General features: G+C 41.4%; 1 protein-coding gene across 1 annotated transcript; it reads left to right on the top strand.

The window, feature by feature from the left end:
- Positions 1 to 42: 42 nt before the first annotated feature.
- LOC146757726 (eukaryotic translation initiation factor 2 subunit 2) lies at positions 43 to 11707 on the top strand. Its single transcript, XM_085519956.1, has 9 exons — positions 43 to 155; positions 4303 to 4483; positions 5400 to 5503; positions 6692 to 6827; positions 7127 to 7227; positions 7644 to 7792; positions 8704 to 8760; positions 9555 to 9640; positions 10082 to 11707. Exons 1-9 carry the CDS (start codon positions 141 to 143, stop codon positions 10255 to 10257), a joined length of 1005 nt encoding a protein of 334 aa, XP_085376082.1. The 5' UTR covers positions 43 to 140; the 3' UTR covers positions 10258 to 11707.
- Positions 11708 to 11896: the final 189 nt, after the last annotated feature.

The raw sequence follows: 11896 nt of genomic DNA, 5'->3' as shown, positions 1-11896 counted from the left end.
CGCGGCGTGGCGCGCAGGCGCAGTGCGGAGGAGCGGAGCGCTGATGCAAGAGGCGAGCGCGGCGGTGGCAGGCAACGGCCGGCAGTGTCCGTGAGCCCCCGCTCCTCAGCCGCTCCGCCGCTCCGTGCCCGGCCGCAGCCATGTCGGGTGACGAGGTGAGGCTCAACGCCGTCTCTCAGGGAAGGTCCGAGGGCTGCGCTGCTTTGCTGCTTTGCGGCCGGGGCCGCCGCCATGTGGGAGAGTGGGCCTGAGGCCTGCGGCGGCCACAGCGCGGCCTCCAGCCCGGGGTTGGGCCGGGGCTCGGCCTCCCGTGGGGTACTCAGGGTCTGCCGGCACCATGCGGCCCCGCAGCTCCACGGCCGTACTCGTATCCCGCACAGCGGGGACGTGGGGCTGGGTGGGGGAGAACGAGACGGGCCGGCATCGATTCCGCAGGGCGCCTCGTGCTCCTTTGGAGACAGCAATTCGCTTCGATATTCACCTCTTTTGGGGAGCTTTAATATCTCGTCTTTCATCCCTGACAGCTCAAGAGGTGCATCGTAGCGAGTGATAACACATAGCGAGTGATAACGTCCAAATGCAGTGGTTTTTGCTTTTAGGGAAGCGGGTGCAGCTGTCTCCGAGAAAGTCTTTCCAGTGTTGTAGCTGGAGCCGTTGGTAACCTTGTTTCAGTCTCTCTCATGGGAAAAAGGAAAGCTTCCCACCTATGAGGCTGTGAGCACCCTGAGCACTGGAACAGGCTGCCCAGGGAGGTGGTGGAGTCTCCTTCTCTGGAGATATTCAAGACCCGACTGGACGCTGAGCTGTGTGATGTGATGTAGGGAGCCTGCTTTGGCAGGAGGGTTGGACTCGATGATCTCTAGAGGTCCCTTCCAACCCCTACAATTGTGTGATTCTGATGGAAGACATGGCTGGTGGGAGGCTTCGCTGACAGAATCCATGTGATGCAGCTGCTTTTGGTCGTTTGGTGTTGGTTAAAACATGTCTGTGGCTCATTTCTGAGCAAAGTATGGTCGCTCTAATCTTGGATACAGGCGACTCGCAACTTCTCTGACGTAATAAACAGCAAGTAGTGTAATTACAAGCTACTTTAATGGCAGCTAAGACTGGTTTTTCAGCTGCTGTGAATGAATATCCGACACTTCTATGTCTAATTGCGTGCTAATGTGAAGATGGTGCTCTGATTCCGGAAATGAGGACCATTACATCAGATGCTTTCCATCTTGAGTGCATTTGTTCTGATGCTAAGGTGAGATCAGGAATATCTAGTGTAGTTAAACTGCACCTCTGATTTGCTTCATCTTGCAGACTGGCAGAATGAAAGTGGTAATAGCTGGCTGAGCTGTCACTGTAGATCTTCTGGATAGTGTGTTTGAGAGTGAGTGCACCCATAACTTCTCTGTATCTGGCTGTCTGAAAGCCAAGTTGCCTGTTATCTTTTAAGGTGATAGTTGTGTTTTGTTTCTTAAAGCTTCCAAGGAAGAAGATATGTGAATCTCAAAAGACAGATCTGTAGTGTAAGCGTTATAATCTTTGTCTGGTTTGTGTCATAGAGTTCTCCCAAGTGTGGGCAATTTCACTGCACCACAGCTTGACATTTTCAGACCATTACAGCAGAGAAACTGCCTGATAGAACCAGCTCTTGTCTGGGTGCTGCCCAGGAGTGTGGCACAGCAGGGGCAGCACATGTGCTGCTTGTGAGGAGTAGAATTCTGAACCTGCAAGTGATGAGCAGTCTGTTAACCTCGAATTATCATATTAAACATCCTATTATGTGTCTAAAATCCTACTAGATGATAACTGAAAGGTTTTCGTTATGAAACTCCAAAGAAATAACACCGGAGGATGCTTTGTTTTGAGCAACTGGAACGTTTAGGTGCTGATTAGTTGTAAATAACTTAGTATTCTGTCATAGAATAAGTGCAATGTAGGAATACCTGTACTTACTTGCACAGTGCAGCGTTAATCTGTGTTTGGTGGATATGGCTGTGTTTATTCAGACTGATGGAATGGAATTGTGACCTCTGGTAGAGTCCCCAGCAAATGCCACTGTTCCACTGTTGCAGCAGTTTTGGGTGATGTGGGTTTCTGTCTTGGGAATAGGACTTGAAGCTTTAATTTTATATATATATATATATATATATATATATATATATATATATATATATTTTTTTTTTTTTTTCCCTCATCTTTTACACAGTTGATTTCAGTAAGCCGGGGTTTTGACTGTGTGGGCCTTTGAAATAGGGGGTGGAAATATGGAACTGTGTGTGAGAAAGAACTGTGGCCTACAGAAGAGAAAAATCCATATGGGCATTAGGCTCTGAGAGCTGAAACAGGATGGCAGTTTCTCATTTCTATGTAGTAAAAGCAAAAGCTTTGGTGTATTTAGCCTGGTGGCTACAGTCTCTTCAGTATGCCTACAACTTATCCAGTACTTCTTGTGCTTAGATGTTATCATCGTGCTTTCATTAATCAAATGTACTGAATAGAGAGGAAGTATGAAGAAATTCCTGATGTATCTAGTCCAGGAAAGCCAAACGTGGAGCAGCCTGGTTAGCACATTGGTTACTTCATATCATGTTTTTTTTTGTAAGTCACATGTGACCCAAGAGTCCTGCTTAGTTCTTACGTAAGTTCTTGACAATCAAAAATAGTTCAGGCACGGATGTCCTTCTCAGGATGTCCAGCTCTTGTATTCAGTTTCCTCAGAGCAGTTAGCCTGGTGTGACCATGCTGAAGGGAGCAGGAGTTGGCTCTGCCTGCCTGGCTGGTTGAAAATGGTGTTAGCTTGCTAGTTCCCAAGGATGTACACCCTTGCCCATGCAGGCAGCTTTCCTGTGTCAGCAGCCTGAGAGGTTACAAGGGGAAGGCAGCAGTATGAGCAGTTAATGCACATTCTTTGAGTGCTCCGCCCTGTGGGAGCATGATTCATACACATGCCTGAGAGGGAAGGCAGCTGATGGGACTTATTAGAAAGCCAGTGTAAGCATGCTGTGTACAACTAAAGGCACACTGCAGCAGTCTGAAAGCCTGAGGCTTCTGTGGACATTCATAGTTTCATAGTTTTGTGTGGGTTGGAAGGGACCTTAGATTCACATGAGTGTTGTGTACTGCATCGCAGTCTTAGTTCAGAGCCTTTATGAAATATATCTTATACAGCCAATTGGAAGAATATCACAAGAGCATCACATGTAGGAGAATGAAAAGCATGAGGAAAAGATTGCTTTATGGAAAGAGAACCTTTGAGGACGTAATGAACAAGAAGCAGGAGAATTTCTCATTTGAAATGGTTGTTATTCTGAGAGAGGGGTGTTTATGATCCTAAATGAAGAAACATTTTTCAGCTGTTAGATAAAGAGACCCTTTCTCCAGTTCTTCTTCTGCTTGAGGTATTAAATATGTCTGTACATCTGTGTATGCACTGTGGTGTGAGAGAGGTGGCCAGACATGTAACAAACTGACCAATAACTACACTGTCAAACAGAAGTTATTTTAATTTAAGTAGCAGGAATCAATCCTGTGTTGGAAAACTGAAGAACTTGTGCTGATTGTCTGAGGTATCCAGATAATGAGTAGGTTCCAAATCGTTCTTGAGTTAGTGATTTCTTCAGAGTCCAACTAGCTGAAGCAAACTGCTTTGTTGGCTCAACAGCTCGGAGGTGAGACCTTTGCTTTTTCATAGCATTGAGTTGGCACAGGTCAGGCTGTAGCACCAGCTTCTTCTAGGGCTCTCCTTGGACCAAAGCATTCTTGTCAAGAGAGTTGTTGGTAAGTTTTGCCTTTTAATGAATCTGGAAATTACTATGTTCAGTGTGATGGGTGTTTTTAATCTTGTGTGTATGTAGTGCTGTATGGCATGACACTTGATTCACATGGCCTTACTTCAGTATTGGAGTTCATGATGAAATGGAGAAGTTTCTGATCTGAGAGGTTCACAGCTGTAATATATTTTCAATTGAACTGGTACGTAGGTAACAGGAAACTTGAGTAAATCTTACCTATGGTGGGGAAAAGCAACAGAAGTCGAAGCTGTTCTGTGGTATTCTAACCTTTTCTTTCCTCTTTTAAGTCCTCTTTTTAGTTATGCCTGGGAAGGAGATCAGTTATTCTCACGGAAGCTCAATGTTTGACTCAGTTAACTTGTATTACATTGTTGCAGGTACAGAAAAATTCCAGATTGAGATGGAAGCTGAAGGACAGTTCAGTTAACATAAGGAGCGTGGAGGGAAGCTTAAAGATTTTAGAAATGCTAAATGCCAGGTGATAATTATGTTGCTAATGAACTCTTGACTTTTATAGATGATTTTCGATCCTACTATGAGCAAGAAGAAGAAGAGGAAGAAGAAGCCGTTTATGTTGGATGAGGAAGGAGCAGATACACAAACAGAAGAGACTCAGCAGTCAGAAACAAAAGAAGTTGAACCAGAGCCAACAGAAGACAAAGATGTTGAAGCAGATGAAGAAGACAGCAGGAAGAAAGGTAAAATGAATCCGTGTAGATAAGCTCTGAAGGGTCCGTCTGTATTTTGAGACTAGAAATCCCATTTCAAGAGCATGGTATCATAATGAACAATGCCGAGGCTCTAGTTCAAGACCTTGTGAATAATAACAATAATCTCTTGCTTATTTGATGGACCTAATTTACTTCTCCTCCTAAAATCGTGTCCACAATCATACAGCTTATGTTAATTCTGCTTTCCTGACTTAAATAGAACCATTGTGTGAGACAATGAAAAGAGAAGCCCTAAAGCAGTTGTGATAATGTTTTATATCTTTATGCAGTTGTTGCAATATTTTCCCAATTAAGCTGTAATGTGAATAATAGAGATATGGTTAAAAGGATTTCTAATTTTTGGGCAGCTGTGAATGCTACAGCAAGAGTGTTACTCATAATCTTTTTTGGAAGTAAGCTTATGTGTGTTTATATGACTTCGCCTTTTGAGTTGAGGCCAATGCCATTTCAAGATGACCTGAGTAAAGGAATGCTATTAGCTTAAATCCATTTTTATTTTTCCTTGCTAAGATTGGCTCCAACTGTCAATCTAAGAAGCTGTATTTTCCTCCTGCAGTTTTCTTTTAGCTTTTCAGTGTTTCCAATATAGTTACAGAAGTAACTAGTAACTAGTTTCTCTTGCATAACAGAAAGAAAGATTCAACACTTGAAAATAAGAAAATGCAGTTATAAGGTACAGAAACTGTAAAACAGCTCCTGTAGTATCTAGGGATAGATGAGAGTGAGCTCTCCTAAAACATGAAGGATATCTGTAGGGGGCGACAGGTCACTCTTTGTCTTGCTGTAGTGTTTTGAAGACTTTGGATGCAAATTGGAAACTGTAGCATCTGAAGTGTTGCTGTGGTTGTTAACATCTGTACCTTTGCCAATCATTTGTTGTTAGATGCAACAGATGACTTGGATGATTTGAACTTCTTCAATCAAAAGAAAAAGAAGAAGAAGCCAAAGAAAATATTTGATATAGATGAAGCAGAAGAAGGTGTAAAGGTTTGTTTTCACAACCAGGCCATCTTGTCTAATTGCTAGAAACTTTGCTTTCATTTTCTGGGGATTGTCTGTAGAGGAGCTATTTCCAATCTGACATTTTGTCTTGGTGTAGACAGTAGGGAGTTTCACTGTATCCTTCATGTATGGTAGCTCTGCTGATTATGTTTGTGCACAAAGAAGTCTTATCTGGGAATGAGAAAGTCAAACAGATATTTGCAGTAAGCCAGTAATCCTGTGACTTGCAGGAAGGGTTGATTATCACCAAGGTTAGCTTCCTTTTGAGGTAAGAGAAGAAGATAGATGATGTCAGAGGCAATGCACAGGACAGCCCTGTAAAAGACACCGTTCAAATAAAGGGTATTTATCTGCTATGAAGTCTGTTTTTACTCTCGTGTTTTCTTTAGAAGTGATTGGCTGCTGTTCTGTGTTCCAGAAATTGTGCAAGATATTTTTACTCTTCTCAAGTTTTATTCCAGGCTGTAATTTAGTATCGCATGTCAGTGTAACTGGGAAGCTCAGAGAGCAAAAGGGCAGATAAATGTTATGTTACTTTGGATTTTGCCTTCTGAGGAGGAAAAGCCCCTCTGCTCTGACCCAGACAGTCCAAATGCTTGCTGTGTGTGTTCTCTGTAAGCGCAGAAACATACCTGCATCCAATAAAGGATTGTAATAACAAATCTAGGAAAGAAACGTGATAAATTAGATTGGCTGCAGGTAGCACAGCTTTGCTTTACATTTGTGTCTATGGCACTTCAGGAGTTCTGTTCCCCTGCACCCTAATGTGGCTGCTGCCTTTAGTGAAGTACAGTGGTACCTTGTTTCTGACCAGCCAGCGTTAACTAGCAGTTTCTTGTGGGCATTGATTGCCTGATAGGAAACAGTATATTCCAAAGGGAGTAGCATAGACTAGATACAATTTCAGTACAAAACTGGTGTGTGTTAGCTGCATGTTCCTCATTGGAGGTCAGCTTGACATTTAAAAGATCTGCCTGTTTCATGTGTTTTAGTGCAAGGCTCTCCTTAACAGACCTTAGTTTCTGTTCTGTTCAGTTGTGTTTCAGGATTGTGGTAGATAATGCTAATACTTATACTGGTAGCACACTGTACTAGATAAATCTTCACTGCACAGCATTAAAAGTCATGTTTAATACTGGATACTACAGTCTTAATTTTGTTTTTTGTGTGTAGGAATTAAAAATTGAGGGAGATGTGCCAGAGGTGGTAGAACCTGAAGATGACCTTGACATTATGCTGGGCAATAAGAAGAAGAAGAAAAAGTTCGTGAAGTTTCCAGATGAAGATGAAGTATTGGAAAAGGATGAAGGTAAAAGTATAATGTGGTTAGGGCGCTGATGAAACTGGAAGGGCTGTTTTGTAGATGAATAACTTGTTTGGGTATCTTTTAGTCTAAGAATCCATTTTGTTACTCTTACCACTATCATGATGATCAGAAAAATGTTCCATAGAGGGAGCCTAAGTTCACAGGAAGTGCTGATACCCCTTCTAACGAGATGAACAGAGATTTCGCATCTCAGGGAAATCTTCTGTTGATGTGCCTTTGAGAAATGGTGTGCACTCAAGGTTAAATAACTATTTTTTCTTCCCATACATTTTTCTTTACAGCTTTTGAGGATGAAGATAGCAAAAAAGATGATGGAATTTCTTTTAGCCTTCAGTCAGGACCTGCGTGGGCAGGCTCAGAAAGGGACTACACATATGATGAGGTAATGTTAAAAGGCTTTCAAAGTAATATTTTTCATGTTAATATGCTACATCAGAGCAGAGCCTTATATTCATATGCCCTCTTTCCAACTTAAAGGCTTATACACAGAAGCATGTGAACAGAAAAGTTACATCTTTTGTCACAGTTAACTTTCATATGGGGCAGTGTTAGTGATATTTAAAATGACTTTTACAGGCAGGCTGGGGTACCTGGAGGTTGTAAAGTAAACTCTGTGAAAGCATCTTTCAGTCTTTGCTTTTATCAGAATATTTTTGAAGTGTGTTCATAAGCTTTCAGGGAAGTGCTAATGGGTGAATTTGGTCTAATGCCCATTGTTAATGCTATCTCAGGTTTTTAGGAACAGTGTACTGCAACATGAATATCTTGTGTATCCTCAATGGTGGTTTGGTTTTGCAGTTGCTCAATAGAGTATTTAACATCATGCGGGAAAAAAACCCAGATATGGTAGCTGGAGAAAAGAGGAAATTTGTCATGAAGCCTCCACAGGTGGTGAGAGTAGGGACCAAGAAAACGTCTTTTGTCAACTTTACAGACATCTGCAAATTGTAAGTGTGACTCTTAACATTTGTCAAGAATAGTAGAATTTTCTGTGCCGTTAGCTGTTGAATATGTGCTTTTTGACAACATACTGACAGACCAAAGTGAAAGTTATTTTGACATGCTGTTCATTTCCTCTGTTTTTCTCGGTACAGTATTTATGAAGGTGATATAATTTCTTACCTAGGTTACCAGTATGATAGGCTTGCTTCATGGATCTTGGGGACTGAAGCAAAACCTATTGCTCTCTTGGGTTTATTCACTTGTTCCAAGTTTGTAGTTGGGTCTCCAACTACAGACTCTAGTGGTGTTTATACATTAGGCTTTAGCTACAGGGGCAGGGATGGATATTCCTTCTAATTTTGAGATAAATTGCAAGTACTGTTCTCTTGGTAAATGCCACAGAGTTTAGTATTGTATTCCCTCTGCTTCTCTGTCCTAATTACTTCTATTCATTGTGGGCACTTCTAGAAGCGCACATCTGATTTGTTTTGTAAGTGTCCAGGAAGCAGTCCAGGCAGTCATACTCAGTATGATATACTACAGTATGCAGGATGATACACTGCGTACTAGACATACACAGGATGATGTACCACAGTAAAATTTCAGGGGTTGCTAGCAATGCTTTTTGCAGGGCACTAACAGTAGCAAGGGGTTAAAAGTAGAAAATCTGAGCTATAAAAAACTTGCTTTCAATTTAATTTCAGTAATTACTCTCTAATTTTGGTTTGTGTGTGTGTGGGCTGCTCAGCTTTCCTGTGTCCTCTGTTCATTGACTGCCTCTGCTGTTTGATGCAGACCCTCTGCCCCTGCCCTTTAAAATTTGTTAATTTAAGATCATTTTAGCCTGCCATTTCTGTATAGATATCAAATTTCTCTGGGGGATAGAGGTTAAAGATATCCTTACTTTTATTTTTAGATTACATCGTCAGCCAAAACACCTCCTGGCATTTTTGTTGGCAGAATTGGGTACAAGGTAAGGCTATGGGCTGTACGTTTGTGTATGCAGGAAGCAATGGCAGTGTAGCTGTCATTGCTCCAACATAAGATTCGCCATTTTAGATCTGTTTATGTGTGCTTGAACATCAGGCTCTCCTTTCCTACACCCATATGCTGTGCTGGGTGTTTGAAGGGAGAGCAGCTCATGGAAGAGGTACTAAGACAAGCTCTCAGTCCTGGGGAACAGCTGGGATAACACTTTGGATTTGTTAACCAGGACTTCTCTCAAAAAATGATCTGATCACAGAGCTGATTCACTCAGTTGGACAGGATGACTCTTCAGCTCATTATTACCATAAGGCATATAATTGCTGAGGAAGAGAGAATATCTGCTCATCTGATAGAAGTTTTGAGGGCCTGTAGCTAGTTACTCTGTCTAATGCCACATGTACAATTCTGCTGTCTTAGCATAAAAAATGCTTGTGCTTTTGAAGGCCTTTTATATCAAAGATCTCATGCTGTGATAATGTACTTTCTGGTTGTTTATTCATTTCTGTCTTGTAGATTAAAATGCTGTGATGTAGACATACAGAATCAAACCATCTAATTACAGTGTGGATATAACAAAGTCTCACTTAAGTTTTGAATGACTTGAAACAAAAGCTTGAAAACTGTAGTCTGAAAATGTGTTCAGTTTATTGTGGCTAGAAGAGGGCCTTAGTAAGTAGAATAGTAGAGTCATATTCCTGACTTCATATACTTACTTTTCTTGTTGACATTTGGTGTCTTTTGTCAATCAATTACTTCATATTCCTTTTTCTCTTAAACTAGTGGCTCAATAGATGGTAACAACCAGCTTGTAATCAAAGGAAGATTCCAGCAAAAACAGATAGAAAATGTCTTGAGAAGATATATCAGTAAGTATAACTTCCTTTTCCCCCTACAGATTAGGTGAGAGGCTTGCAGATTATTTACAGCCAAAAAATGCTGTTTTAGGCAGTGCTGTACCTTTACAAGGTTTGCTGACCTCTGGGAATGTATTTTCAACACATAAAGTTATGGGAAGCCAGAGGGAAGCTTTAACTGGAAATCATTTTTAAAGCACTGGTGCCAGTGCACAGTGTACCAGATGAAACCCTCTCTTTGTTAACTTGGGAGCTGGGAGGAATTTTTTGGTTAACTCAATCTCTGTGATTTTCACTGTAAGCTGCTTCTAATTCAGTAGATCAATTTAAACAGCCTTTGAAAACAACTGTTAAACTAAAGGCTGAAGAACTGGTGGAGTGTGTCTGTTTGTTTGTTTCCTGCTGGTTGGTTATACGTTATCTTTTAACTACAAATTAATTCCTTTCCTGCAGAGGAGTATGTCACCTGTCATACGTGTCGGTCACCAGACACAATTCTACAGAAGGACACCAGGTTATATTTCTTGCAGTGTGAGACTTGCCACTCTCGCTGCTCCGTTGCCAGCATCAAAACTGGTTTCCAGGCTGTCACAGGCAAGAGAGCACAGCTCCGTGCCAAAGCTAACTAGTTTGCTAATCAACACTGGATTTTGCAAAGTGTTCTGGGGAGATATGACTGGACAGGTTTACAATCGGAGTGGATTTACTTACCATTGTATTAAAACAAGATTGTAAAAACTACAAGAAATTTGGCTTTTGATTGATTGGTCTGTGAAATCCTTGCAAGTTGCAGATCCTCAAGCTGTTCACATACATTTGCTCATTGAATATATTTTACCAACTGTAAGGAGCGTGATGGGAAAGGAGAGGTGCTTTTTAATCCATTTGGACTTCTGTAAAACACGAGATAAATTAAAGATACTGTAACAGTGAGCGTCTTTGATTTGGGTTTTTCCTTTAGTTTCTGCTTTAAACAGTTCCTGGGAATGGTTGGTGTTCTGTTCTGCAGATCATGTCACTGAACGGTACCCGAGACTTAGATTGAAGTTTAGGATTATTTCAGTTTTATGTAATCAGTTGATCTTTAGGTAGGCTGTCATTAAGCAGAGAGATCGGTCACCCAACAGAGGTGATGTCCCAACATAAGAACTGGTTGTGCTTTTATAGCCGCTTTAGAATGGCAACATATTGGTCCCAGGCAGTGACATCAGGACAGTTGATGCTGCTTTATTAGGCAGACTTTAGCTTGAGCTAGTTCAGACACCGTATTGACGCTGTCTTAACACAGAATCGATAAGCTATTATAAGCTTTCATAGTATCATAGTACTAAATTTTGCAGTTTCTTAATAGAGAAATGTTTATATTAAGTCCTGCACTCTTCATCACTTTAAATAAAAAAGTTAAGTGCAGCAAAAGTAAAAAAGTAGGTGACATCATTATATGATGGCTGCAGCACACTTGGATAAACCTTGAGTTTACGGAATGTGCTGCCAGTTCCAAACAAACAGCGTCACCTCTAGGTTGTAACACATGTACTTCTCTCCACTGGCAGCCAGTATCGTTGGGGGGATGCACACAGTGCTGCCCTAACTTGTTTTTTTCTAGTGCTGCAGAAAGTTTCTTACAGTCGCCAAGTACAAAGATGCAAATGGTGGGTGAGCCCTTTGTGAGTACTGTACTGGGGGGGGTGGGGAATTAATAGAAGCTGTTTTCATTTAACCCATCTATAAAATGGTGCAGAGTCAGTTTGAGGTGAAGTAGCTCAGGACTATTGCCTCGCATCCCTGCAGCTTAGCAGAGTTGCTTCCTCCTTAAGGAAAACTGTGGTGATTGTGAACACGAAATATCAGAAACTGAAGGGTTTCTACTAAGTTTTAATCTTTGTACGTCTCTTAATGCACGGCACAATTTTGCTGGGAAGTCACTTACTTGCTATCTGAAAACTTGACAGCACTGTAAGGCGAAAAATCAAGATCTTTATAGTTGGTTTCTTAAAAGCATTATGAATTCCAAGTGAGCTATAACAAATGTTGGATGTATCTTTAAGTGAATAAAGCCAGGATCAGTGCCTCTTGTAACATTCTTGTTGTATTGTCTTTTTCTCTAGCAAACAGGCATTCTCCTGTTGGCACTCAAACTGGAGAAGTGCTGGTTGCCGCCTTCTTCTGGCAACCTCCTAAAATAACTACAAACCTGATTCACTGCTTTTTGCATGTGTGCTGACTCAGATAATTTTACTGTCCTTGAAAATGAATCATCTGTCTGAA

The sequence above is a fragment of the Coturnix japonica genome, chromosome 19 (genome assembly GCF_054131305.1).
Source record: "Coturnix japonica strain WE chromosome 19, WE-NBRP24, whole genome shotgun sequence".
NCBI classification, from domain to species: domain Eukaryota; kingdom Metazoa; phylum Chordata; class Aves; order Galliformes; family Phasianidae; genus Coturnix; species Coturnix japonica.
The sequence above is the reverse complement of the archived record's forward strand: the minus strand, read 5'-3'. Positions and strand labels throughout refer to the sequence as shown.

Bases quoted from the DNA above. Each gene is read 5' to 3' on its own strand.
- LOC146757726 (XM_085519956.1), top strand. The intron at 4,484-5,399 runs GTAAAATGAATC...ATTTGTTGTTAG, and splicing joins AGAAGACAGCAGGAAGAAAG to ATGCAACAGATGACTTGGAT. The intron at 6,828-7,126 runs GTAAAAGTATAA...TTTTCTTTACAG, and splicing joins AGTATTGGAAAAGGATGAAG to CTTTTGAGGATGAAGATAGC.